The sequence below is a fragment of the Choloepus didactylus genome, chromosome 14, assembly GCF_015220235.1.
Source record: "Choloepus didactylus isolate mChoDid1 chromosome 14, mChoDid1.pri, whole genome shotgun sequence".
Classification (NCBI taxonomy): domain Eukaryota; kingdom Metazoa; phylum Chordata; class Mammalia; order Pilosa; family Megalonychidae; genus Choloepus; species Choloepus didactylus.
The window spans coordinates 98,554,057-98,580,869 of record NC_051320.1 but is presented as its reverse complement, the minus strand read 5'-3'; the positions used below and the strand labels follow the sequence as shown (position 1 = coordinate 98,580,869).

At 64.5% G+C, this 26,813-nt stretch overlaps 3 protein-coding genes across 21 annotated transcripts in view; 1 reads left to right on the top strand and 2 right to left on the bottom strand.

Annotated features, from left to right (window-relative positions):
* The window catches only part of IQANK1 (IQ motif and ankyrin repeat containing 1), a 46,159-nt gene extending 41,781 nt beyond the window's left edge, over positions 1–4,378 (bottom strand). Inside the window, 3 exon segments of the mRNA XM_037802633.1 lie at positions 2,432–2,571; positions 3,809–3,898; positions 3,999–4,378. Coding sequence (XP_037658561.1) covers positions 2,432–2,571; positions 3,809–3,898; positions 3,999–4,243 — 475 coding nt within the window. The 5' untranslated portion in view covers positions 4,244–4,378.
* An 85-nt stretch (positions 4,379–4,463) lies between these two features.
* Positions 4,464–17,268, top strand: FAM83H (family with sequence similarity 83 member H). Of its 6 annotated transcripts, none has more exons than XM_037803505.1 (5): positions 4,464–4,486; positions 11,550–12,011; positions 12,808–12,972; positions 13,038–13,162; positions 13,316–17,268. In XM_037803505.1, the coding sequence occupies exons 2-5, from the start codon at positions 11,565–11,567 to the stop codon at positions 16,083–16,085; spliced, it is 3,507 nt and encodes a 1,168-aa protein (XP_037659433.1). In that variant the 5' UTR covers positions 4,464–4,486; positions 11,550–11,564; the 3' UTR covers positions 16,086–17,268. The 6 variants fall into 6 exon arrangements, with proteins under 6 accessions (XP_037659433.1, XP_037659428.1, XP_037659432.1 ...); XM_037803500.1 differs by lacking the exon at positions 4,464–4,486 and adding an exon at positions 5,739–5,856; XM_037803504.1 differs by lacking the exon at positions 4,464–4,486 and adding an exon at positions 8,618–8,808.
* MAPK15 (mitogen-activated protein kinase 15) lies at positions 17,228–25,258 on the bottom strand. Of its 14 annotated transcripts, XM_037803513.1 has the most exons (15): positions 25,107–25,136; positions 23,525–23,623; positions 23,034–23,166; positions 22,891–22,920; positions 22,716–22,806; positions 22,229–22,359; positions 21,957–22,120; positions 21,628–21,767; positions 20,902–20,959; positions 20,373–20,510; positions 20,079–20,187; positions 19,758–19,959; positions 19,518–19,642; positions 19,304–19,432; positions 17,228–17,588 (listed from the first exon to the last, which is right to left on the bottom strand). In XM_037803513.1, exons 5-15 carry the CDS (start codon positions 22,717–22,719, stop codon positions 17,379–17,381), a joined length of 1,410 nt encoding a protein of 469 aa, XP_037659441.1. In that variant the 5' UTR covers positions 22,720–22,806; positions 22,891–22,920; positions 23,034–23,166; positions 23,525–23,623; positions 25,107–25,136; the 3' UTR covers positions 17,228–17,378. The 14 variants fall into 14 exon arrangements, 8 of the variants coding, with proteins under 8 accessions (XP_037659441.1, XP_037659434.1, XP_037659436.1 ...); XM_037803506.1 differs by lacking the exon at positions 23,034–23,166 and having other exon boundaries at positions 25,107–25,258; XM_037803508.1 differs by lacking the exon at positions 23,034–23,166 and having other exon boundaries at positions 19,776–19,959; positions 25,107–25,258.
* Positions 25,259–26,813: the final 1,555 nt, after the last annotated feature.

Here is a 26,813-nt window from a genome sequence, read left to right as displayed (position 1 = left end):
GGGAACTTCCTTAATCTGATAAAAGGTAGTCATCCCAAATCCTCAGCAAATACACTTAATGGTGAAAAGTTGAAAGCATTATCTTTTATATTAGGAATGAGATGCCATTGCTTTTCAACAATATATTATAGGACTTAGCCAATAAGCTAGAAAAAAAATAAAAGATACAGTGAGGGAAATGAAACAAAGTTGATTTATTTGCAGATAATGATTACATACATAAAAAAATCCAGAAGAAGGATGCAGAGAAATTGGAACTTAAGTGCTTTGTTGCTGGGAATGTAAAATGGTGCAGCTGCTGTGGAAACAGTTTGGTGGTTTCTCAAAAAGTTGACTATAGAATCACCACATGACCTGCACTCCCACTTCTAGGCATGCTTACCCAAAGAGAGCGGAAACGGACTCAGGTATTTCTACACCAGTGTCCACAGCAGCCTTATTCACAACAGCCCAAAGCTGGAAACAACCAAGTGTCCGTCAGCAAGTGATGGCTAAACAAAGGGAGATACACACACCCAGTGGAATGTCACTCAGCCCTAAGAAAGCTGGAAGTTACGAGACGCGCTGCAACACGGAAGGACGTTGAAAACCTGATGCCCAGTGAAATGAGTTAGGCACACAGGGACAGAGATCGTAGGTCAGTGATTAGACGTGACCAGAAATAGCCGATGTGCAGGGGCAGAAAGCAACTGGAGGTTACAGGGGGAGGGCCAGCACTGGGGACACAGCCACGCGCCGATTTCCCTGCTGTCGGTGGGGACGGCTGCGTCCAGGAGAGGACTGCTCGAGCGGGCCAGGTGGCTGTGAGCGCACCACCCAGGCAGCCGGCCGAGCGGTCCGGGGACGCCGGGGCCCACGGGTTGCTGCTGTGAGGGCCGATGCTTCGCGCTCCCAAGGCCTGTCGGTCAGGTGCTGCTCAGTTTGCATAATCATATGAAGCCCTGCTCTGGCGATTAGAAACCTCATCAACCACCACAGAATCTCACCAGTTTCCAGATATAAACCATTCAAGAGGACGGTGCCCTGGAGAGAGGACCCTACAACGCCAGCACAAGTACTCTCCCTCCACTAGAAATTCTGAATATTTGCTCCCAACACCCCCCACGCCACCCGTAAAGGGGCTTGTGGCCAGGTGCCAGAGTGAGGTGCCCTGCTGAGGGCCGTCAGGTGAGCTCTCTAAGCTGACCCTGCAGCCAGGAGCCTTGCAAGACCCTCACGGCTCTCCCTTTCCAGCAAAGGCTAAGTGGTGGGAGCTGCGGCCAGGGGCCTTGGACCTGCCCATGTGTGGGGACGGATCCATGTGGCCACTGGTGGAATGCTCACCTGGCTCCCCAGCCAGCGGGGAGAGGTCATTACGGTAGAAGGGCCAAGCGGGAGCCCATGAAACTGCCCAACTCCCACGGGGAGATGAGTCAGGTGGGAAGAGGGCACTGCGGGAACTGCACTTTCGGTCTGTCATCCAAGACCTGAGGGAAGCGGCAGTGGTGCTCCCCTCTGTGTCCACTCTGTCCCCCTGTCCGGCCTCTGCAGACCCTAAATTGCTGGAAGTGGTGTCCTTCCGGAGCAGGGACACAAGCCGCTGGTGCCTGGTGTGTGGCTGCCGATTTGGGAAGTGCCTTCTTCTCAACGCCTGTCAACAGGGCACCACAACCAGTTCACCTTCACGCGGCAGACAGCGGAGCACCTCCACGGACCCCCCTCGGGGCTGGGGCTGCTCTCTGGCTTTCTTTCATAATAGTGTTCACAGGGTCTGCAGCTGGCAGAAAAGCGGCCCCTGTTGGGGATCAAATCGTGCCCCCCACAAAACATGGGTTCAAGTGTTAACCTGCGTTCCTGTGAGTGTGAGGACCCCGAAGATGCTGTCATGCGTTAGGGGTGGACTCATTGTGGACAGGCTCTTCAAAGGCCCTATTTGGATGAGGTCGGGTTGACGCAGGCTGGGCCTCCATCTGTGTGACCGGAGGCCTTGCGAAGGGAGGAAGTGGGGATGTGGTCAGCAAGAATCCATGTGACGGGGGACGGCTGGCAGCAGCAGCCACCAACTCCAAGAGAAAGCCTGGCCTGGCCGCTATCTTGATTTGGGGCTTCTAGCCTCAAAACTGTGAGACAATAAATGCTTGTTTTTCAAGCCCATCTACTGCATGGTATTTGTCATGGCCACACCCCCAAAGATGTCCCCGTTCTCTTCCCCAGAGCCCGTGGCTCTGCTGGCTACACAGTGAAGGGGACTAGGGCACCAAGCAGCTGACCCACACACGGAGATGACCCTGCACTGCCCAGCTGGGCCTAATGTAACCACCGGGCCGGTTTGCTAAAGCTGCCAGAATGCAATGAGAGACGGATTGACTTTTACAATAGGGATTTATTCGTTTACAAATGTGCAGTTCTAAGCCATGAAAATGTCCCAGTTAAGGCATCAGGAAGAAGATACCTTCTCTGAGGAAAGGCTGCTGGCATCTGGGGCTCCTCTGGTCATGTGGAAGGCACACGACGACGTCTGCTGGTCCTTCTCTCCTGGTTCTGGTTTCAGTGGCCGTCTCCAGATGTCTCTGGGCATTTCTCTCTCTTATCCTCATAGAGGACCGCAGTAAAGAATTAAGACCCACCGTGAAAGGGCTGGGTCCCATCTCAATTGAACCAAGAGGTCCCACCCACAATAGGTCTGCCCCAGGGATGGATTAAAGGAACATGGCCTTTTGTGGGTATGTAACAGCTGCAAACCAGCACAGTCCTTTAAAGATGAAAAAGGAGAGCCAGGGAGAGCTGTGACCATAGAAGCGGATCTGAGAGATGAAGCATCGCTGGCTTTCAGAATGGAGGGAGGTGCCACGAGCCAAAGAATGCAGGCAGCCTCTAGAAACAGACTCGGCTCTACAGCCCCCAGCAAAGAGCTCAGACTTTCTGACACCTCCGTTTTAGCCCAGCAAAGGCAAGTGGGCCTGCTAACTTACAGAACTGTAAGACAGCAAATGTGGGTTGCCTTAAGCTACTCAGCTTTGTGGTGAGAGTTACGGCAGCTCCAGGAGGCTCAAACATGACCCTGATCATTTGACATCACAGTTGCCCAGGTGCCAAAGGGTGGGAGACAAAAAAGCCCTGGTGGAGTGTTTAGGGGGTACAGATCTGGGCCAGATACCCTAAGGTAGAGCTTAAGGGGGCACCTGATACCTCCCCTTCCACCCAGAAAGAGGCTCAGTTCTTAGAAACGAGCACACATATCCGGGCCTGCTGCTCCAGCCCCTCTACTGAGATGCACGAGTGAGCGGTTTCCAGTGGGCGCCGAGGGTGCACGGCCTCCCCGCAGGTTTAGGCCGCGGTGCCGGTGCTGCTTGGACCAGCCAGGTGCGAGGGTGCCGTGTGGGCTCGGGGCACAGCTCCGCGGACTCCGCGGTGAACCCCGGCTCCGGGCAGGGACTGGGCGCTGGTGGAGCGCACCCGAGGGACTCAGGTGGGGGGCAGACGCAGCGGCGCCGCTGCGCTGACAGCAACCCCGTCCCGGAAGCCCGCAGGCACCGGCGGACTCCAGGGCCGAGCGGGGCAGGAGCGGGGGTGGGCAGCGGGAAGGCCCGCCCCCACCGGGACCGCCCCGGGGTGGCTCCGTCTCCTGCCACAAGAGGGCGCCGCCCGCCCGGCGGGGTCCCACGGGGTGGGGGCGCGGCAGAGGGAGAGGGGCGCCCGGGAAGGTGGCCCGCCGCCCCCCGCAGGGGGGACCTGCCGCTCGCGAGGACACGCGCACTCGGGTTCCCACCCGCAAACGCACGCAGCACCCTCCGCGTCGCGCCCGCGCGGTCCCTTCCCGCGCGCTCACCTGCGGGGGCGCACCGGTCCGCGCGGGGCGCGGGCTCCCTCGGCGGCTCTCGGGGCTTCCCCGGGCGCTGGAGGTCCGCTCCGGGCTTCCCTGGGGAGGGGGTGCTCAGTCAGGGCAGTTCAGCCTCGGGTGGTATTATTCGGGGCCCCAGGAGGGCTGCTGCGTCCCGGCTGTTAACGAGCTCCCCCACCCTGGGCCTCGTGAGGCAACCGCGCGCCAGGGCTTTAATGAGCTGCCGGGCAGCGTCCTCCAGCCGCAAACACAAGCGCCCCTGCCCCGGGGTGCGTGGGTGCGGGGCGCGGGGAGCGGCGGGTCAGGGGGAGCGCCGCAGGCAGATACAGCCAGCACTTGGGTTCCCAAGCCCCGGGCCGGATCCCCCGCTGGCTCCTCCTGGCCCCCGGCCCCGGCCCTTCTCTCTGCGTGTCCACCCAGCATCCCCTGCTCTCTTCGAGCCTGTGGGGACAAGGGCCAAACAGAAGGGTGGGGTGGAGGAGATGGGTGCTAGCAAGGGCTGGGCTGGGCAAACCAGTAGGGCAGGGTTCTGGGCCCTGGGCGTGGGTGTGAGTCAGCCGGCCCCGGGCTGGGGAAACGCCAGGGAGGAGGCCCTAGAGAGCCCCCCAACAGGAAGTCCAGCCAACACCAGCATCTCAGGCAGGCCCCGTGTCACCTCCCGGCCAGGTCAGTCCATGGGGACCCAGAGGCAGGCCTGGCCGGGGCTGGCAGGGTGGCCTGACTCCAAGAGGGCCCAGTGCCCCCCAGTGGGGGAGGCGTGGAGAGCCCCTGACAGGCTGGTCTCTTCCTTTCTGCCCTCTCTGCCCACAAAGGGCCCGGGGGCCTTGAGGCCCAGTTCCTCCCCGCAGGCTGCAGTGCAGCCCCACCCGGCTGAGCCCCACCCCAGCTCCAGCAAGAGCCCCCGGGCGGGGCGCCTCTGGGAATGCGGGCTGGGTTCTGGATCTGCAGGGTTTGGGTGGGAAGGCCCCAGTCGGGTTAGATTAGGGTGTTGGGGGGACTGGGGTCTCCTGAGGCCAGTGAGGGGCTGGCTGCTGGCCACCGCGGCTGGGGATGCCCATCCTGGGCCCTGGGCCTGGGAGTTTTGAGTTTCCCGCGCCCAGGGCTGGGGCAGGCGAGGCAGGTGGGGCGGGTGGGGGGGCGCGGGCAGGAGCAGACAAGTCCCTGAACCCCAGCGCTCTCGGTCTGGCTGCCGCCGCCTCCAGTTTCTCCCGGTCTCCCTCCCAGGCTGGCCAACGAGGCCCGTGGCCGTAAAGTCGCGCCGCCCTGTGTCAGCACGTTAGTCAGCCTCCGCGGCCGGGCCGGGCCACCACGCCACTGCGGCCCTATAAACGCCCGGCGTGGCCCGGCCCCGCGGAGAGGGGCCCCGTGAGGGCCCAGAGCAGAGCAGAGCCCAGAGCTGCGGCGCCGAGGGGGCGGGTGTCCCGAGAGGGGCCGGATCCGGGGCCATGTCTGGGAAACGCAGTCGGCCTCGCAAACACCGGACCAGGAGGGCGGGCAGGGCCCAGCGGGGAGCCGGGCAGCAGAGCCCGGAGGTGCAGCCCCCGCCCCCCACCAGAGGGGGCCCTGGGGACCAGCAGGGGGTGGGACCCGGGGGGCACGTGACCAGCATCCAGCCGGCTCTCCCGGGACACCCCAAGGCAGCCAAGCCAGAGCGGCCACAGGCAGCCACAGGGCCAGAGCAGGCCGCTGCTCCAGGGTCCGAGCTGGCATTAGTCCCTGCCGCGGACATGGAGGGCTGCGGGGAGGGGACCCCTGTGCTGGGCCTGGGCCCCGAACTGCTCAGGCTCCATGAGGTCCAGCTGTGCCTGGCCCAGGAGCAGCTGCTGCTGGAGGACCGCCGGCGGCAGGTCCAGCTGCAGATGCAGCTGTGGCAGGAGGAGCAGCTGTGGCGGGAGCAGCTGTGGCAGGAGGAGCAGCTGTGGCTGAGGCAGCTGCAAGAGGAGCAGGCCTGGGTGCGCGTGGAGGGACTGGAGCTGGCCGTGGCCCTGGAGCAGCTCCGGAGCCAGGGCCTCGAGGTGCTGCAGACCCATGGCCAGGTAAGGGCTGGGAGACGTGGGTGCAGGGCAGGTGGCGTGGGCAGGGAAGAGGGGCTCCGTGATCTATGGGGGTGTAGCGGCCACACGAGCACCCTGAGGGTGCCTGCAGAGAACTGGGAGCCCGGTGGACTGCATGCTGAAGCCAGGCTGACTGCAGGACCATCTGCAGGCCCATTCTCACAACCACGAGTGTGGCTGGTGCCCGCCACACAGGGTGTCACAGAGACTGCACAGCAGCAAGCTCATTCAAGGCTGGCGTGAGGCTTAGCACATGGAGGGTACCAGGGCAGCCAGGATGGGCAGCTGCAGGAGCTGTCCGGAGCAGGGCACGGGGTGAGGGGTTGGGCCAGGTAGACAGCGTCCAGCCAGCTTCCTGGTCCACTGGCCCCTGTTTATTGGAGGACATGTCCCCATTATCCTCATTCCAGGAGGGCCATGGCTTCAGATGCTGCTGGGGCTATTTTGGGGAACTAGTGTCTAATCCAGCCTGGCAGGGAAGAAAGCACCGTCACCAGCACCCTACCAGCCCTGGGGATTGGGGAGTCCTCTGGAGTCCAGGGCCTTGGGCCAGGCCCTTTGCAAGCAGAGGGGCTGCATCTGAGGGAACACAGGGCGAGGTGGGCTCTAGTACAGTCCCGGGTGCTGACAAGGCCCAGAGCTGTGGCTGGGAGGGCATTCACAGCTTAGCGGACAACACAGACAGGTGCCTCTGCTGTAACAGCAAAAACGTATCTCCAAGAAAGGGACGGATATGTGGTGGGGTCGGGCATCAGCTAGGGGGATGGTGGGCACAGAAGGTCCCCTTCTTGACTCACAGCAGGGCTGAACCCCCAGGGCCAGCTGTCATGGTTCAGCCTGGAAGGGTCAATGGAGAGGATGGCCTGAGGGAGAAGCAGCAGGCAGGGAAAAGCATGGGATGGCTCGGGTGGAGCAGAGGGTCAGAGTGGACCACGTACTTAGCTGAGAATGCCTATCATGGATTCAGCCCTGCTCCCTTTGAGGACACACAACACTTGGACCACACCAGCCCCCCACACCCGCTTCTACCCCCTTCCCATCACCATGTGCTCCAAAGCTGTGCTCCTTTGCTCTGGCCCCTGGCCCCCACCCCAGCCACCAAGGGTACAAAACTCAGTCAGCTGGAATTGATGTCTAAACCCTTGGTCTACCACACCCAAGCCCAACTCAGAGATCCCCCGAAGGCCACTCTCACAGTGAAGGGTCTTCTTGGAGGGGGTGACCTGGGTGATTATATCAGGAGTGTCCCAGGCATCTCTGGTCAGGATTTGAATGGGGGTGCCCTGGGAGTGGGAGGGTGCACTCACCAGCAGTGGTTCTCAGCTTGGCCCCTGGGAGTGGCTTTTGCAACTTCCCTGCTGCAGCTTTGGGGCCCCTCTTCTTGCTGCTCATTCTCCTAAAGGGTGGAAAGGTCCAGGGACAGTGATCTCAGAGTGGCAGAGGGCGGGCCAGTGGGCAGCATCGCTCACAGATGCGGGGTCCATGGGGTGGAGTGTGGCCAGGAATGCCAGTCAAGTCCACCTGGCCACAGCCTGACCAAGGGCCCTCTCCTGGGCACGGCCCCCACTGCTGGCTCACCCCATCCTGCTAGTCCCAGGCCCTGTCTGGCCACCCCCTGGACCTGGTGCCTGGCACCTACTCCCTGCCCCAAACCACTGGACTCCCAGCTGGACGGCCTGGTTTTCATGCACAGATGGGAGCTGTTGCCTCTGTGGCTCTCCACGTCCCTCGGGATATAGGAGATGCCCAGGCTCCCCACCCCCAGCTCTCTTGCCCTGGCCTTGGCACGGGCTGCTGTTAGGGCTCCCCCAGTCCCCATGGCCAACCCAAGGGGTGGTCCCCTGGGAGGCCTCCCTGGCCCCAGCAGGGTCAGGGCTAGTCCCTGGCTGCAATGGCTGGGGCACTGTGACCCCACGCTGGTGTCCTCAGCCCCATGTGGTGGGTGCCGCCCAGTGTTTGAGGAACTGAGGTGGTAACAGGATGGCCCTGAAAGCAGAGAGAATGGGGTCACCCAGGCGAGGAGAAAGGTGAGTCGTGCTTGGACAGGTGGTTCAGCCAGAGCAGGGGCTACGGGAGGAGAGGGGCCCCTGGGGGGGTCTGAGAAAGGATCTGAGGTGCTTGGGGGACAGTGGGGAGTGGGAGGTGAGGGCTTCCTGCGGCAGCTGGGGTCTGTGTGTGGTGGGGGGCTCGGCATGTGCCGGGGGGGCGTGTCCGTGGTCTCCGTGGGCGTGCCGGGTCCCGCCCATGCGGGGGTTCGTCCTGGCGACCCTCGAGCGCTGTGGGGTCCCTGTCCGTGTGGGCGTCGGCGAGCGTGGGGGTTCCCGCGTGCTTGCGGCGATCCCGCGAGGTGCCCTGTACACGCGGGGGGCGCCCCGTGCGCGCGGGGACCCGGGCCCGGCGCCGTCCCCGGCTCGGCGCGGCCGCCGCCGGCTCACCTGCCGCACCTGCCGCCGCCAGCGCGCCGCCGCCGCCCGAAGCCCCGCCCCTCGCGCCGGGCTGGCCCGTCTCCTAGCGACTGAGCAGGAACTTCCGGCCCGCCCCCACTTCCGGGGCGAGGGTCAGGGGTCAGGCGTCGGGGCCTGGCGGCCTCGCGTGCCCAGGCTGGGCGCCCGGGGGTCGGGGTCCCGGGAACGAGCCCCGCGTCGCGCCGGGGGCCGCGGGGCCGGGGGCTGTCGGGGGCCGGGGCGCGTGGCCGGGGCGCCTGGGGGCGCTGGCGGGAGGAATGCGGGCGCGCCGGGGTGGGGCCGCCCCGCCCCCAGGTGCTGCCCGGGCAGGCAGGAGGCAGCGGCGGGCGGGGCCGGGGCGGGCGCGTGAATCAGGCCGGGCGGGCGGGCCGCGGCGGGGAGTGGCTGCCGGACCGACCGGACCGCGCGGGCCGCTGGGCGGCGGTCGGCTCCTGCTGCCCTTGTCCCGAGACCCCGCGTACCTGGCCAGGTAGGGCTCCCTCCCCGGCCCGGCGTCGCGGGGTGCGCCCGAGGGGGTGCCGGGGCCCGGGCCCGCGGGATCGGCGCGGCACCCCCTTCCCCGGGCCGTCCTCCCGCCGGCACCTGAGTCTGGGCGGCGCGAGCCGGGGCGGGTGGGGGGGGGGGAGCGCTCGCGAGGTCCCGGACTCGAGGCTGCCCGGCCCGGGGGCGCCGCGGGCGCGGCTGTGGGCGCGAGGGAGAAGGGGCCTTCCTGGCTCGCCCGCGCCCTAGCGGCCTAGCTGGAGTCTGCGGCGGGGCCGGCCTGGGCGCCGCCTGGCCCCTTCCCCGGGGTCGCGTGCTCAAGGCCGCAAGGTACTGCGGTGGCCCAGCGCGGCCCGGGGCTACGCGTGGAACCCAGGGCGACGGGAAGCCCCTCGGCCGGCCGCTAACTTCTTGGGGCTCGCTCACCCCCTTAGCCCTGTCGCGAGCGCCCCCGGGCCGTGAGCTCCCCGGCCTTCTGTGCGTTGGACCCCATCCGCCGACTCCCATCTCTCTGTCCCCCTCCCCGGCCTGGCCACCGCGATCCCCTCGCCCACTCTTCGGCGTCTGTTCTGGGGCAGGACCGCCCCACCTTGCGCCTTAGCCCCAGGCCCTTCCCACGGGCTCCTCCTTCCGGTCCCTTAACAACCCTGCTCCCTGCAGGGTGGGACGGACGGCAGGGCCCTGAAGGCCGAGGTGAGAGCCCACTGCGCCTGCAGGGCCGGGAGGACCTGGAGGTTTTGTCTGGCCGCACTTCAGAGATCAGAGGTCAGCGGCAGAGGAGCCGTTTCCTGCTGAGTCACTGCAGGGGTGGGATCGGGGACCCTCCCTGCCCTGCAGCAGGCCGTTGGTAGGCTAATGTGTGGGAGGGGGCACAGAGTTGCCCGTTGCCAGCCGGGGATTGACTGCACCGCTTTCCCCGTGTGCGCGGCCCAAGAAGAGCAAGGGAAGAAATGAAGCCACTGGGAAGGACGGTCACTGTCGTGTGAGGTCAGGCAGGGCCTTCCCCACGCAGCCTTGCTCTGAGTCTGGTGGGAAGCTCCCTCGGCCCATCCACACGGCCTGGACAGGTCGCACTGCTGCCCCTCCCCATTGTAAACAGGCAGTGAACCTTCCCCTGCAGACAGGATGTGCCAACCCCGTGTGATCAGACACTGAGACCCGGTACTGCCACACAGGATAGTGGTAGATGTGTGACCCCAGGACCGCCAGATACCGTAGCTTCTGCTGATCCCCCTTTCCCTGCCATCAGATTCAGCATTACACCCCCCACTCTGGGACCCTGACAGGACCACACCCCTACCCCTATGCCATCAGCCTTTGACCCTGGCCCCACCCAGATGGGTGCCCGGCCCTCGAGGGTCTAACACAGTGGGCCACTGGACAGTGGTCCTCACAAAGCCACGTCTGGACAGTCCCTGGACAGCGGGACCAGGTAGCACCCTGCAGGTTGGCAGTCTCGGTGACACATGAGTATCCCCCCCCCCAAGTTAGCACATCACCCCCCAGGGAAGCAAGACAGGACAGGGCCCTGGGTCATCCTATACAGGTCCTGACCCCTGACGTGACACACATGACTCCTTCCAACCCCGACACAACTGGCCAGCCCACCCCACCTGCCAGCACTGTGCAGCTGTGGCTTGGGGTGCACCAGCGGCCAGGTGCCTCAGTGAACATGTGCAGTGGGCGCTGGGAGCCAGGAGAGGCTCCTGGGAGACCAGTAGGGGGCACGGAGGGTGGTGTGAAGTTGGGGCAGCAGTGAGTGTGGAGAGGCTGGGACCCCGTGCTGAGCATGGTGACCCAGAAGACTTGGAAGATGTGGCTGCTCCACAGGGCCAGGGTTGGGGTGACAGGACTCCAGGCAAGACAGAGGCTGAGGAGACTGCAGTCTGGACCCACAAAGGCCCCAGGGTTTTTTCATAATGGGACAGGGACATGGGCTCGGCTTGATGCTCCTGACACAGAGGACACTGGCAAGAGGGGTTGAGCGGTGAGCCCCAGGGAAGGCAGTGAGGGAGGGTCCTGACTGATGAGCATAGGGGTCTTCCTTTGGAATGCTGGGAGCTGGGTGAACAGTTGGAGGGGAAACTGCAAGGCCCAGGATTGGGGGTGGGGGGTGGGTCTGCCGAAGGCCAGGGTCCCCAGAATGTGGCAGCCACAGTCCCTGTGTGCTCACCTCAGCCCGTCCCAAGTACCGAATCATTTCAACTTGTAACAGGTGCATTTCCAGTGGAGGTAACACACCGGGAGGCAAGGGGATGTGCCTTGCTGGGTGCGGGCAGCAGGGGCAGGGCCTTGTCCAGTAGGCACCGTGCTCAGGGTGAGGAAGATGTGTTCGTGTCTTTTAAAATCAGAAGAAAAAAATGAATATAATAATGAACTGGCCTGGGTTATATTTGTCTTTATGCCAACAGTGGTAAAAGAGAAGCTTTAGTGTTTGCTGACTGAGAAAGGGCTCACAACCAAAAGCTCCCTGGTCTGTGAAGGGCATAACACAACCCTGGGCCCTGGTGAGCGCAGGGCCAGCCAGCTGAGGCCAGAGGAAGGGGGAACTGGGGGGCCTGGAGGCCAGTGCCTCCACCTAGAAGGCATCTTGGGGGCCGGGGCTCCCTGCTTTGGGCCCGGCTCGGCTGGTGTCCTGGAACACCTCCCAAGCATGGGCTGAAATCCACAGCCCACCCAGGGTCGCTGGCAGCCCCTGCCCCAGATAACATCTCCCTACCCTCTCCCCAGGCCCCCGGCCCCAACATGGCCCGTCGCTCCCAGAGCTCCTCGCAGGGGGACAACCCACTGGCCCCCGGGTACCTGCCACCTCATTACAAAGAGTACTACCGCCTGGCAGTGGATGCGCTGGCCGAGGGCGGGCCAGAGGCCTACAACCGCTTCCTGGCATCCGAGGGGGCCCCTGCCTTCCTGTGCCCTGAGGAGCTGGAGCATGTGACCCGTCATCTGCAGCCCCCACAGCATGCTGCCCGCGAGCCCCCTGATGGCAGCCCCCCCGACATGGACATGGATGGCTCCTCTGGTACCTATTGGCCCATGAATTCGGACCAGGCTGTGCCAGAGCTTGACCTGGGCTGGCCCTTGACCTTTGGCTTCCAGGGCACCGAGGTCACCACACTGGTGCAGCCACCTCCCCCTGACAGCCCCAGCATCAAGGAGGAGGCTCGCAGGATGATCCGCTCTGCCCAGCAGGTGCACTGCCACGGGGAAGGGCAACCTGGCATTGGGTTTTGAAGCATGAGTAGAACTGAGAGGGCAAAGAGATGCAGTAGGAGAATGGCCAGTCATGGTGGTGGGGGTGAGGCCAGAGGTCTGCAGGGATTTTTGGGGAGTGGCTGCGGTAGTGGCTGCATGCTCTGCAGATTTGTTCACCCCAAGTCATGGCCAGTGCCCAGGAACTCAACAGTTCTGGGGGTTGTGGGGTGGTTGGACCTCCCCCCAGCTGGCTTGATGGTGCTGGGAATTTGCTCTCTTCTTGCCCAATGGCCGCTGGCCCATATAAGGGCTACTTTCCGCCCCCCACTTAGCAGTTAGCAAAAAGCAAAGGGAGTCCCCAGTTTAACCACCAGCTGCTGAGGCTACAGCTCCAGATGCTAACGGCCCTGCCTCTGCTCTCCGGCCTTGGACAGTGGCCCGGTCCCCACCAGCACTAGAGCTGGGTGTCAGCACTCAGCCATCCGTGGGGGGGGGGGGGTTGCAGGGCTCCACGGGGCACCCCCTGCATCTGCTAAGGTTCCTCTTGGGCCACTAGCCAGCCAGCACAGCAGCCCCATGCCCCTCACCCCTACTGGTCCCTCCAGCCCAGGCCCCACCCTAACTCCCAGCCCTGGCTCCCTTCTCGGCCTGCCTCCCCCTGGCATAAGCTGGTGGCCGGTTCACAGCGGGTGGGGATGGTCTTGAGGGCCTCCTGGGCTGTGGAGGGGTGGCTGGAGAAAGGGGTGGGGACAGTGGGGCAGTGTGCCTTCGGTCGCTGACCCACCCCCCACAGGTGGTGGCCGTGGTGATGGACACGTTCACCGATGTGGACCTGCTCAGCGAGGTCCTCGAGGCCGCTGCCCGCCGCGTCCCCGTCTACATCCTGCTGGATGAGATGCACGCGCAACTCTTCCTGGACATGGCCGAGAAGTGCCGGGTCAACCTGCACCACGTGGATGTGAGTGACCCGCGGGGAGGGGGGAGAGGCCCCTCGCAGAGGCCTGACTCGCCTCCCTCCCCCAGTTCCTGCGCGTGCGCACCGTCGCGGGCCCCACCTACTACTGCCGCACTGGGAAATCGTTCAAGGGGAACGTGAAGGAGAAGTTCCTGCTGGTGGACTGCGCCGTGGTGATGAGCGGGAGCTACAGGTGCGCCCGCGACCCCGCCCCTCCGGAGCCCCCGGCTACCCCCACCGGTTCCTGCGGGGCCTGAGGGCCCCGGCGCCCTCCCCCGCCACCCCTGACCGCCCGCGCCCCCACCCCACCCTCAGCCCTGACTCCCGCCCGCCCACCCACCCACAGCTTCATGTGGTCCTTCGAGAAGATCCACCGCAGCCTGGCCCACGTGTTCCAGGGCGAACTGGTCTCCAGCTTCGACGAGGAGTTTCGCATCCTCTTCGCCCAGTCGGAGCCTCTGGTGCCCCCGGCCGGGACACTGGCCCGCATGGACGCCTACGCCCTGGCCCCCTACGCCGGAGCGGGACCCCTCGGGGGCGGCCTGGGGCCGGCGGCGCCTGCGCCCTTCTCATTCCCCAAGCGGGCGCACCTCCTGTTCCCGCCGCCCCGGGACGAGGGCCTGGGCTTCCCCTCCTTTCTGGACCCCGACCGCCACTTCCTGTCGGCCTTCCGCCGGGAGGAGCCGCACGGGGGGCCGCGACTGCTGTCCCGACGCCTGGACGCCGAGGCCGGGCCGGGCGGGGAGCTCGCGGGTCCGCGGGGCTTCTTCCAGGCCCGGCACCTGGAGATGGACGCCTTCAAGCGGCACAGCTACGCCGCGGCCGACGGCGCGGGGGCCGTGGAGAACTTCGCGGCGGCGCGGCAGGTGTCGCGGCAGACGTTCCTCAGCCACGGCGACGACCTGCGCTTCCAGACCAGCCACTTCCAGCGCGACCAGCTCTACCAGCAGCATTACCAGTGGGACCCGCAGCTCGCGCCCGCGCGCCCGCAGGGCCTCTTCGAGAAGCTGCGCGCCGGCCGCCCGGGCTTCGCCGAGCCCGAGGACTGGGCGCTGGGCGGCGGGCCGCGCTTCCCCGAGCTCGGCCCCGACGGGCACCTGCGCCTGGACTACGTGCCGTCCAGCGCGTCGCGCGAGGTGCGTCACGGTTCAGACCCGGCCTTCGGGCCCGGCCCTCGCGGCCTGGAGCTCGGCGGGCCCCAGCGCCCCAACCTGGGCCAGCGCTTCCCGTGTCAGGCGGTGGCCCGTCCCGGCCTGGAGACCGCGCCGGAGGCAGAGCCTGAGCACCGGGCCGGGCCGGAGGGGCGAGCCGGGCTGCGGCACTGGCGTCTCGCCTCCTACCTGAGCGGCTGCCACGGCGAGGACGCGGGCGACGAGGGTCTGCCAGCACCCATGGAGACCGAGTCCTATGAGGACGACGTGCTAGGCCCCGGGGCCCAGGCAGCTGCCGGGGACCTGCTTCCCTCGCCCTTCCGCAGTCCCGCGGTCTTCCCGGCCAAGGGCCCCGGGCCCGGCTCTGGAGGCGGTGACAGCTCAGAGCGGGAGGGCCCTGAGGACGTGTGCCTGGCCAAGCAGGACTCGTTCCGCGCGCGCCTGAACCCGCTGATCCAGCGCAGCTCGCGATTGCGCTCGTCGCTCATCTTCGCGTCGCAGGCTGAGGGCGCCGGCGGGACCGGGGCGGCCGCCACCGAGAAGGTGCAGCTGCTGCACAAAGAGCAGACGGTCAGCGAGGCGCTGGGCCCGGGCGGCGAGGCCATTCGGTCCTCTGCCTCCGCCAAGGTGGCTGAGCTCCTGGAGAAGTACAAAGGCTCAGCCCGCGACCCCGCCAGTGCGGGGGCTGCCGTCACCGTCGCCAGCCATAGCCAAGCTGTCATGTCCCAGGCGTGGCGGGAGGAGGTGATGGCGCCCAGCGGCGCGGGGGGTGAGCGCCGCAGCCTCGAGAGCTGCCTGCTCGACCTGCGCAACTCCTTCGCGCAGCGCCTGCACCAGGAGGCCGAGCGGCAGCCAGGAGCCGCCACGCTCACAGCCACCCAGCTGCTCGACACGCTGGGCCGGGGCGGCGCCGACCGGCTGCCCTCCCGCTTCCTTTCGGCCCAGGGCCGCGCGACCTCCCCGCAAGGTCGGGAAAGCCCCCCGCCGGAGAGGCCGGGGGCACACCTGGCGCTCCAGTCCGAGCCCAAAGGGAGCCCCACCTCCGCCCTCCCTGAGCGCAAGGGGAGCCCCACACCCGGGTTTCCCATTGCGAGAGGCAGTCCAACCCCGGGATTCACCGAGCAGAAGGGGAGCCCCACCTCCGCCCACCCCGAGCGCAGAGCCAGTCCGGGGCCCCCCGTACCCGAGCGCAGGGCCAGCCCGGGGCCTCCCATATCCGAGCGCAGGGGCAGCCTCACCCTTACGTTCCACGGGGAGTCTCCGAAGGCCGGGCCCGCGGAGGAAGCGACCGGCGGCCCCATGGAGGCGCTGCGCAAGGGCTCCCTGCGCCTCAGGCAGCTGCTGAGCAGGGGCGATCGGCGGTCCGAGGACGACGGCAGCTTCCCGGTGCCGCAGGAGAACGGGCAGCCCGAGAGTCCCCGGCGGCCGTCGCTGGGCCGGGGCGACAGCGCCGAGGCTGCCGCGGGGGAGGAGCGGGGCCCGCGGGTGCGCTTGGCCTCGGCCACGGCCAATGCCTTGTACAGTAGCAACCTGCGGGACGACACGAAGGCCATTCTCGAGCAGATCAGCGCCCACGGCCAGAAGCACCGCGGGGCCCCCGCCCCAGGCCCCGCTGCAGCCCACAGCAGTCCCGAGATGGGCCGCCCTCCAGCCGCCGGCGGCCTGGTCCCCGACATGTCCGACAAGGACAAGTGCTCGGCCATCTTCCGCTCGGACAGCCTGGGGACGCAGGGCCGCCTAAGCCGCACGCTGCCCGCCAGCGCCGAGGAGCGCGACCGCCTACTGCGCCGCATGGAGAGCATGCGCAAGGAGAAGCGCGTCTACAGCCGCTTCGAGGTCTTCTGCAACAAGGGAGAGGCCGGCGGCCCCGGGGCGGGGGAGGGCCGGGCCGAGGAGGACCCCAGGGACAGCAAGGTGGGCAAGTTCATGCCCAAGATCCTGGGCACGTTCAAGGGCAAGAAGTGAGGGCACCGGCACCTCTGCCACCGAGTGCCCTGCGGGCAGGGAGACCCGGACCCTGCGCCCGAGTGGGCGGCCAGCGCCGACCCTGCGCAGTTGGGCCGGCTCTGCTTGAGGCTCGCCTGGCCTTCCCTGCCTCGGGGTTGCCGCTGTGCACTGCCCGGTACCCTGATCCCCCAACTCCCTTTTTTTGGCACCTCCATCTCTGGGCTCTCAGTCCGTTCACCCTTCTGCCTCCACCCTCTCTGTGGGCTCAGCCTTCACCTCAGGAGCCCCGTCTCTTTGTGCCTGTCTCCACCCTCGCTTTCGCGGCCTCCGGTCTCCTCAGGGCTTCTGTGTTCTCAGGGTTCTCCTCCTCAAGGTTCGGCCGCCCCCCAGCTGACCCCCCTGTGGGGCCTCCTCCTTCCCGCCCGGTGCCCAGCTGCTGCCGGCTCCCGTCCTTCCCTGGGTGCACTCCCGGCGTGTGGCCGCCTCCCTGGCCTCCTGGCACCTTCCTCCTGGCTCAGCCTCTGGCTGTGGGGAAGGGAAGGCCCGTTGCGGGCAGCTTGAGGGAGCGCTGGGTGCAGAATCAGGGATTCAGACCCAAAGAATGCCTCTCAGCAAGGGGTGGCACGCAGCAGGGAAGGAGGTGCCACAGAGGAGCAGCCCCTGGTGGACCTCTGAGGGGCTGCCCTGCAGGGCCCCCTTGAGGTGGGTGCTGGGCTCAGCCACACAGTAAAGCTGGTCTGGACACACCATGCCTGATAAAGCACCCCAGACTCACATGCACGTGCCCAGGCCACCTCCACCACACCTGTCCTCTCATGGGGGTAGGCCAGAGGGGCCTGCTGTGCCAAGTGAGGGCAGAGGATGGGGTGGTGGTGCCCGAGTCCACAAAAGATGGCGCTGCCCAGGCCCCCCATTGGGCTGGACCCTGTGGGGTTCCTGACACCACCTGCATTCCTGCTTCCTGCATCTTTGTCCCTGAAATGCAGAGACTGTCTGCCCCCACAATCTCTTCTTGTATCTTTTTTAATCTCCAGAGACTAATTTTAATTGATTTGGAACAGCACATTTTGGTACCAAATGTAAACACTCTTCAATGTAGATTCTCACCTTGTGAAAGTAGTGTTTCTGGATCTATTTTGCTATTCAAAGTATAAGAAACCTCATGAGGAAAAGGATTTAATAAACAAAGTCACTAAATGAAGGAGCAGCTCTGACCCAGACAGCTGGAGGCAGGGGGGCTGAGGGGTGCAAGGCCTACCAAAGCCACGGCCCAGGGGGTGACACCAGAGACTTTCGTTTGGGAGGAAAAGGTCACCAGGAGCCAAGTGAGCAAAAGGGTTCTGGCCTCGAAGCCTGTGTCAGCCAGCTCATTTCAGTGAGGCTATGGGCCTCCCGGACTGGTGCCCAGGGACACCCTTGCAGGAAGTGGGTCTGCTGTGGGGAGGCCAGAGAGGGTGGTCCGCAGCACCTGCCCCAGAGCCTCCTGCCTGCATCGGCCCACGCCTTGTTGAAGACATGATTCTGCATGACAAATCACAGTGAATGGAACACTCCCAGCACAGCCGCAGACACCTACAGCATCCCCTGATGACGTGTTACTACATGCATCAGCTTCTCAGGTTTCCCCCAAATCCCCACCCCCGCCAGGACACACACACCCTCGCACTCACTTCCACGGCCACGCCTGCTCCCGTCCCCGGTTTCCTTCGGTCAGGCTTCTTAGTGCTTGCTGCGCACCGGGGGCCTGGTCCCCGAGGCCGGCCCCTCCGCAGCTGCTGCCCTCAGCGGGCTCCGACCTCAGCTCCCCCAGGTTTCTGGGCAGTGGGCTCAGAACTTTTGTCCTTACCTGCGGCCTCGCTTGGTCATCAGCCCCATTTCCAGCCCAGGCTCTTGGAGCTCAGCACACGGCCCCCTCCTCTCCACAGCCCCCTAAGAAAACGGCTGGCCTTCCCCCCTCAGCCAGTCCCTCCCCATCCCAGCTCTGGATGCCTGTCGCGGTTGCCTGTCGGCACCAGCAGAGCCCAGGCCTCACCCTGCCCCGATCGGGTGCCCAGGGTCCCCCTGCCATGCTCTCTGCTCCCCGCAGCCAGCCCCACACCTGTCGGACGGTGAGCTCCCAGAGCACCTCCAGGCCAGGCCCCAAGACAGCTGCAGAGCCACTAGGCCCCTGTGCCACCTCGCTCCCTGCCTGTCTGGCCTGCACCAGCCCCTTGTCTGCTGGTGGCCAGAGGAGATAATCTGGAGCCCCACAAGACACGCAAGGAGGCCCTCCATCTTCTCCCCATCAAGGCTTGGGGACAAATCTTGGGCCTTCCCCAGGTCCCAGACCCGAGGAGGGGGGGGCACAGGCTGAGGTCCCTGGGGGGTCTGGGTGGCCCCTGCCATTTCTCCCCCTTTTTCTCCATGGCTCTGGGTGTTTGCCCGTGGCACCAGGTGCCCACATCTGCCTCCAAGGACCACAAGCTGCTGGTGTCCAGGGGCCACGCTGGGGTACCCTGTGGGCAGAGGACTGAAGCTGGGCCCACAGCTGCCCCCACAGGCCACCCCCAGGTGGCAGGAGCCCCCAGGGAAAGCTCTACACCGGGTGCTGGGGCAGTGGGGCTTCTCCTTGGGCTCGTGTCCTGGACAGGGGCAGTGGGGCCTCCGGAAGGGGAAAGGGTCCTCAGGTGGGGGTAAGGTGGCCTCAGAAGGAAGTCCTCCACTGGAGACAGGAAGTTGGGCATTAGGCTGGGGGCAACCAGATTTTATTGGAGGAAGGCTAGGGGTGGGGACTTCATCTAGCCCCCCTTCCTCCCCACCGTGAAGGCCCAGACAAGCTCCCCAGAACTTGAATGTGGCCAGGCAGGGGGGGAGCTGATGAGAAAGGTTGGGTGGAGAGAACTAGGGGCGGGCAAGGGGCTTGGCTGAAGGGCTGGGGCTGGCCTGAGGCGGAGCTGGGCTGGAGGGAGGGAAGGGTGGCTCAGGTGCGGGCTCCTGGGTGCAGGGGCAGGTGGCCCAGTGCCGAGTGGCAGACGGTGCCATAGGCTTGGGAGTAGCCCCCCAGTGAGGCCCTTGCAGCCCCCTGGACCCCCTGCGCTGCCGAGGCGGTGAACATCCTCCGAGCAGGCCGGGGCTCGGGCCGGAGCCCCTGGGGAAGCAGATGAGGGAACTAGATGGGAGTGGAGGAGTGAGGGGTGGGGTCAGAGGGGAGCGAGCACCGGCGGGGGTGGGGGTGGGGTGGCAGGGTTGGGGCTCACCTTCCAGGTGCTGGGTGCCCTGGCACCACGAGTCCCATTCCGGTCCCTCCGGATCAGGGCCTGGTTGACCACCTCAGCCGCAGCCTGCGAGACCAGGGAGGGCACTACCTCCCTGATGCTTGGCTTCACCTGGGCAGGGGGCATTGCAAGGTCACTGCTGACAGCAGCGCCACAGGCCCCTTGACAGGTACAGCCTGGGTTGGGGGGGTCCTACCCAGGGGGGTGCCTCCGCAGTCGCCCCGGGGGACCTTCCCTCCCTCCAGAGGCATCCTGCAGGCGGAGGCTGGGGCGGGGGGGCTGACTTCTGCCTGGGAATGTTCTTGGCTCCGAAGGGGGCTTCTGTGGGGTGAGAACATCAACCCCGGGTTTAGGAGTCCCGCTGAGGGCGGCTGCTGGCCCCACGCAGGAGGGCCGGGGCCGCGCTCCATGTAGGTGGTGGTCAGAGGTCACACACCGGGTGCGGGGTGCTGACCGTGGCTGCTCTGCGGCCCGGGTCCGGGGCTCTGCACGGGTGACCCCGCGGGGAGCTGGGGGAGGGCTCTGGGTTTGGATAGGTGTGCCTGGGGCCTGGCGTTCCTGGGCTCATCCCCCGGGGGCGCACCCCTCAGGCCCTCCTCTCTGCGGACGCGGCTGTTCCCTCTCCGCTCCCGGATCATCTGTGGGAGGAGAGGGGTGCTCAGAGGCGCAGGGCCTGGCACGGGGGCACTGGGGGTCCTGTGAGGTGGGGGGTTGCGGAGGTGCGCGTGGATAGGGAAGAGGGTCGCGGGCCTGGCACCTGGTAGAGGCGGCTGCGATACTCAGCCGCCGAGAGCTGGGCTCCTTCGTGCACCGGGAGCCGCACGTCCGCCTCCAGGGTCCGCTCGCGGGCCGGGCAGTGGAATCTGCTGGGAGCCGGCGACGCGGGGGCGACAGAGGCGGCGGCGGCGGGGGCTGCGGTCAAGCGAACCCCAGGGGCTGGCCCTCCGCGGCCTCTCGGACCGCGCCCAGGGCCGGCTCCCGCCCGCAAGGTCGCACTCCGCGGGGTCCCGCCCCCGCAGCCCCCCGCCCCGCCCCCGGGGCCCCGCGCCACCTCTGCACGTAGGGGTGCTGCAGAGCCTGGGCCGCGCTGAGCCGCTTGTCCGGGGCAAACACCAGGAGCCGCTCGAGGAGGTCCAGGGCCTCCGGGGGGGTGTCTGGCGGCAGGAGGGCGTCCAGCGTCTGCCGTGGCCTGAGGGCGGTGCGCATGTCGTCCCCCTCCGGGGCCCAGGGACTCCCCTTCCAGTCCCCGGGCCCCCGGCCCTCCCGGCCAGGCGCCGACCTGCTCTCCTGTCTCGATGGGATCCGCCCTGCCTCTACCCAGCGGGCAGCCCGGGAGGGTCCCCAGACCCCGGTGCCCGGCCTTCCCCGTCCTCTCCTGGGCCGGTCGGAGCTCCCTCTGGCCTCACCTCCCTCCACGCTGCCCCCTGGTACCCGGCCAGGCCGGGGGCTCCTTGGAGCGCCGCTAAGAGTTCCTGGTTGGGAGCTCCGTCCCGAGGGCTGGGGGCTGGCTGGCCCCGGCCGACCCCAGCAATGTTGCAGGAAAGGCCCCAGCAGCCCCGCGGCAAAGCGCCCCCACTCACCGGGACCCCAGGCGGTGCAGGACGGAGGCGCTGTAGTCCGAGTGGAGAGCCTGGAGGTCTGGGGTAGGGGGCGGACGGTGGTGTGACCCCACCGGGCCTGGTCGGCGCGGGGCTCAGGGCAGGCTGGGGGCCCAGGACGTCCACAGGCAGGACTCAAACCCCTGATGTTTGGCTGTATATCCCCCACGTGTGCACCCACATGGGCACCCTCAACTCATGTGCGTGCTCACACATCCACACACACAGGCCGTCACCCCACCCCATGGTCCCGCCTCCAGCTGCCCTCCCTCCTCTGCCTCCTGCCCCAGCCTCCCAACCTGACCTGCCCAGCTCTGGGTGCAGTGGCTTCCTGAGGCCTGAGCATGGGTCCTCGCCTTGCCATCCCCACTTCCTGGCTCCAGCCTCTGCATGCTGCCAACCCCGCCCTAACCCCACTGGGCCCTCCATGGCTCAGCCCTAGTGGGTTCCCATGGGCACCTTTGCAGCCCCATGCCCTTGTTCCCCAGGGCCACTCAGCAGTGGGGCCTGCCCTTCCTGTCTTCCCCAGGTTCCCAGCTCTGTCCTCTGTGTCCTTCCTCCCCATCCATGTCCCTCCTCCATGTCTCTCCTCCCTGTACAGTCCTGGCCCATCAGGCTTGTCCCCATAACTGTGTGCTCTGACCCCTCAGTGCTCCAGGCCCCAGCAGAGGCCCCTTGTGGTTGGGGCCCTTTGACACCCACATTCACCTTCCTCTGATGGTGGTGGGATGGTATCCAGGATCAGCTCCAGCTGGTGGAATGTGGACGTCCCCGGGAACAGGGGGCTCCCCCTTAGCATCTCCCCCAGGATGCATCCCAGACTCCACATGTCTACCCCCTGGGTGTACCTGGGGCAAGAAGGTGTGGCAGCATGGGGACAGCCGACCTGACGGGCCCCTAGAGGCAGACATGGTGGCAGAACCGGGGGTGTGGGTGAGGGGGAGCCATTGAAGGGGGAGGAGACTGGGTGCTTGGAAGGGTGGGGGTGGGGCCCCATGGGGGCACCAGAAGGCTAGGGGAGGGCGTCTCGCTGTTACCGGCGTGAGGACAGCAGCACCTCCGGAGCTCGGTACCAGCGCGTGGCCACATACTCCGTCAGGGCCTGGCCCTCGGGCCCTGTGGGCAGGAGACTCAGGGACCGGGCCAGGCCGAAGTCACACAGCTTCACCAAGCAGTTGGCATCCAGGAGCACGTTGGATGGCTGGGGAGAGGAGATGGGGGCTGAGGGCCAATGCACGCTGGGGAGGGTGCACATGGGGGCCACGTGGGCACTGCGTGCAGCGCAGGGCACTGCTGGTGGTGGCCGCACCTTCTGGTCACGGTGGACGACGTTCCCTGAGTGGATGAACCTGGTGGCCTGCAGGAGCTGGTAGAAGATGTAGCGCTTGTGGATGTCCTTCAGCAGCCCGCCCTTGTGGATGACGGCGTTCAGGTCAGTGTCTAGGGGAGGGTGAGCAGGGCATTCTGGGAGGTGGGCAGGTCATCTCACACCCACCGTGCATGCTGGCCACCCCTGGCCCGCCCCCACCTGCCATCACAGGTGTCCACTGGGTGCTCACTGCACCTGCCGGCTTCTCGGTCCCACTCACCATCTTTGTTGGTTAAACAGTAAAGGTCTAAGTTATTTTAATGTTTCATTTTGCATTGTACTCATTGTGTAGACATGAATGGAAAAGGGAAAGCTGCAGCTATGAATCTGGTGAAGGTTGGATGAGGTGTCATGGGATCCCTGGAGGGCCACACAGGGCAGGGGCCAGGGCAAAGGGGGCGCTGGGGCGGGGCTGGGCCTCACTTACCCATGGACTCGAACACCAGGTAAATGTCCTTGTCGTTTGCCGCCCGGAGCACATCCAGAAGACGGATGATGTTGGGGTGGTCCCCAAACTCCTGGGGAGAGAGTCAGGAGCTGCTGCAGAAACCTGCCCCTGTGGCGGTGGGGTGGGGTGGTGGGCAGGATGGCCCGGCCCTCACCTGGAGCAGCGTGATCTCCCGGAATGTTCTCTGGAGTGAGAGAGAAACATGGGTGAGGGGCTGAGCCACGAGGAAGGCCACGTCCTGAGCAGAGCCTGAGGGGCCCATTCCCAGCACCCAAACATCCGCATGCCCTGCGGCACCTGAAGTGGCCGGTCAAGAGTGGGGCGGTGGGGAGGACCCCGATCTGACCAATAACAAATCACGGCTTTTCCCGATAATGTCAACACCACTTTTCAACATGAACAAGTTAGGGTGGTCACTTCCTGGACATCCCTGAAGACGAGAGTGATCACATGAGAGGAAGGGGTAGCAACAGATAAGATGGAATTTAACAAAGGTCTATGAATACTCAATCTCTAAATAATTTTCTTCTTAATTACTAGAGTATCGGAGTAGCTAGGAGAAAAGACTTAATGTTATAGAACTGTAACCCATAACATTCTTTGAAATTTGCTACATAGCTACTCATTAAATTGCACTTGAAGAGTTATCGCTTCTATGTAAATATATTATATTCCACAATAAAAAACAATAACTCAACCACTGCTGCACCTGGACTTCACACGTACCCCGGGGCTCTCAGGCAGCCAGGCGCACCCCCGTCCTCTCCCAGTCCTTCCCACCCGCTCACCTGGGCATCCGTCTTATCCCTGAAGGCATCAAAGATTTTCTTGATGGCCACGACCTCGCCAGTCCTGCGATCCACCGCCTTCCACACGATGCCGTAGGCCTGGCGGAAGGGGCGGTCAGCCCTGTCGCCGTCCCCTGCCCTCCCGGACTGCCCTCTGCAGACCAGGCTCCCTCCTTCCTGCTCGGGGTCCTGGTCAGGGACAAGGTGGGTGAGGCACCCGCCACACTGGGCCATGCAGCTGCTGCCCAGGACCTGGAACCTTCCAGAGGAAGGCATGGGGTGCAAGGGGTGCTGGAGGTGGGGCAGGTGGAGTCAAGCAGGGTGAGACCCCATGGGGCTGTGACGGGAACCTGGGGGCCATGAGGTCACACGTGGGAAGCCCCAGGCACCCTGGGCCCCTCTATCCCCCACCCCAATCCAGGCCTTTGGGCAATACTAAGGGAATGAACCTTCAGGATGAATCCAGAATCCGACCACTTCCAACCGCCTGTGCCCGTGGGAGCCTGGCTGTCTCCCGCCCGGATCCCTAGGTGCCTCTAGATCTTCCGCTCCCCACTCCTCCTACCCCACCTCCACGGAGTGCAGGTGAGCCTCCTACAGCTGTACCCACACACACACTACACAGAATCACACACACCTTCACAGAGAATTACACACACCACACAGAATTACACACTCACACACCTTTACACACAGAATTACACACACACACCACGCAGAATCACACACACACACCACACATAGAATTACACACACACACCTTCACACGCAGAATTACACACACCTTCACATGCAGAATTACACACCACACAGAATTACACATTCACACCTTCACACACAGAATTACACTCACACCATACACAGAATTACACATGCAGAATCACACACAGTATTACACACACCACAGAATCACACATACACCTTTACACACAGAATCACACACACACCTTCACACACAGAATCACACACTCACACCTTCACACACAGAATTACACATACCTTCACACAGAAACACACACCACACAGAATTACACACACACACCTTCACACACAGAATTACACTCACACATACACAGAATTACACATGCAGAATCACACACACAGTATTACACACACCACAGAATCACACATACACCTTTACACACAGAATCACACACACACCTTCACACACAGAATTACACACTCACGCACTCATAACACCACCTGCTCATACAATCACAAGCACACAGGAGCTCGCACACGGCTCCGGCCCCCGCCTGGGGTCCCGGCCCTGCCCGAGGCGGGGAAACCCTTCGCCCTCGGGTGCTCGAGCGGGGTGGCCGCCTCCCTGGAGCGCTGTGGGCGCAGGGGCGGCGGCCCAGGCAGCGGGCGACGCTGGGGGTGGAGGGGTCGCTCCGGCCTGAGACCACCGGGACCCCGGTTGCCCCCGCCGCCAGGGCCGGGCCCCTGGCAAGTTCCCCGGCGGCGCTGCTGCTAGAGCCCGGCTGCCGGGGGAGTCGGGGGAGCCCCGCGGGCACCCGCCATGTCGGCCGGGACAGGCCCTCGGCTCCCGCCCGCAGACGCCCGGCCGCCCCGCGCTCACCCCCTTGCCGAGCCGCCGCTTGAGCAGGTATCTCTGGGCTACGTGTCGGTCCACCTCCGCCGCGCACATGCCGGAGCCCCCGGCGCCCCCTCCGGCTCCGCGTCCCGGCCGCCCCGCGGGGAGCTGCTGCCGTTGCCTTGGGAACCGGCGGCTGCTCGGCGCCTCCCCTCGCGCCTGCGCCGGGCGGGAGTGGGCGGGGCCTGTAGCCCCACCCCCGGCCGCGCCGCGCCCAATCCGGGCCTCGGCCCCTCCCCGGCCCATCCCCGGGTCCGCCCCTCCGGACGTGGCCCCGGCCCTCAGTGCCCTCGGGCGGCGGGTCGCCCCAGCCGGACTCCGGGAGGAGGTGCCCCTCTGCCCCCGACGCGTCGCCGGGGGCCGCTGCGGCCTCTTGGCCCTCCCCGGGGGACGCGGGGCTTCGCACGTGCTGCTCCCGCCGCCTGGGAGGCCCTCAGTTCTTCGGGCTCTGCTAGGCAGCCCTGATGCGGTGTCACTGGCGGGCAGCACCCTCCATTCTGGGGCCGTTTGGGGCTCCAGCGCGTGCCTGGAGCAGGTAGGTCTGAGGCGCGCGAGGGGCCCCGGGATCTCCGGGGTCGCCCTGGACCTGCAGAGCGCGAGGGCGGGAGTCCCAGGCCGGGGGAGGGCAGTGGACGAGAGCTGGACGAGGGGCGCCCCGGGGGTCACGCGCGCGCCGTCGCCAGAGACTGAGGGTGAGGTCGGGGTGCGTAGAGAGCAAGGCCGCGGGGCTGGCGGGTGCCAGGGAAGGCCGCGGGAGCACAGCCTTGGGACCTTGGAGGAAGGGCGGCGGAGGGGACAGCGAAGGCCCCCAGGTGGGAGTGTGCCTGGAGGGCATGGAACGCCGAGGGGTGCTACTGCGAATGAAGTGTGTGTGTGTGTGGGGGGGTCTGGTCACTCTGGGGCCAGGTGGAGACACCCTTAAGGGGCAAAGGTGGAAGCAGGAAGGCCAGGGAGCAAGAGCGGAGGGTGGCTCCAACCCAGGATGGTGTAGAGTAAAATATATGATAAAAAGAGCACAAAATATGAAGGAGGAAAATGGAAATATACTGTTTTAATTCATCCATTATGTGTAAATATTATTATTAAAGATAGTGTTAACATACAAATCTGTATGTTAAATAAAAGTAAATAAGCGTAAACAAAGAGATATAGCTAATAAGCCCATAGTCTAGACAGAATGGAATGCTAAAAATAATAATAAAAAATAAACCCAAAGAAGGCAGCAAAAGAAGGGAGAAAAGGAACAAGGAGCAGACGGGACAAATAGAAAACATATAGCAAGATGGTAGACTTAAACTCAAGAATATACATAGTTACATTAAATGTAAATGGTCTAAATACTCCAAAAAATGGCAGAGATTGTAAGACTAATTTTAAAAAGCAAAATCCAAGTATATGCTATCTATAAGAAATGCACCTTATAATGACACAGATGGGTTGAAGTTTAAAAGACGGATAAAAATGTATCATGCAAACACTAATCATCAGAGATCTTTGTTACATGTTACAAAGTAGACTTCAGGACACTACATATGACCAGAGATAAAGAGGAACATTTCATTGTGATGAAAAGTTTCAGTTCATCAAGAAGATATTTATAATCCCAAGAGTGTATATACCTAATTACAAACCCTCAAAATAGATAAAGCAAAAATTGACAGATCTCAAAAGTAAACTAATCAAAGCCACAAT

What these genes read in the sequence shown, in the direction of transcription:
- FAM83H (XM_037803505.1), top strand. Translation starts at nt 11,565, where the DNA reads ATGGCCCGTCGCTCCCAGAGCTCCTCGCAGGGGGACAACCCACTGGCC. An exon ending in TGATCCGCTCTGCCCAGCAG is followed by an intron (nt 12,012 to 12,807) that starts GTGCACTGCCAC and finishes CACCCCCCACAG; the next exon opens with GTGGTGGCCGTGGTGATGGA. An exon ending in GTGATGAGCGGGAGCTACAG is followed by an intron (nt 13,163 to 13,315) that starts GTGCGCCCGCGA and finishes ACCCACCCACAG; the next exon opens with CTTCATGTGGTCCTTCGAGA.
- MAPK15 (XM_037803506.1), bottom strand. Translation starts at nt 25,175, where the DNA reads ATGTGCGCGGCGGAGGTGGACCGACACGTAGCCCAGAGATACCTGCTC. An exon ending in ATCGCAGCCGCCTCTACCAG is followed by an intron (nt 19,960 to 20,078) that starts GTGCCAGGCCCG and finishes CTCCTCCCACAG; the next exon opens with ATGATCCGGGAGCGGAGAGG. An exon ending in CTGCGGAGGCACCCCCCTGG is followed by an intron (nt 19,433 to 19,517) that starts GTAGGACCCCCC and finishes CCCCCTGCCCAG; the next exon opens with GTGAAGCCAAGCATCAGGGA.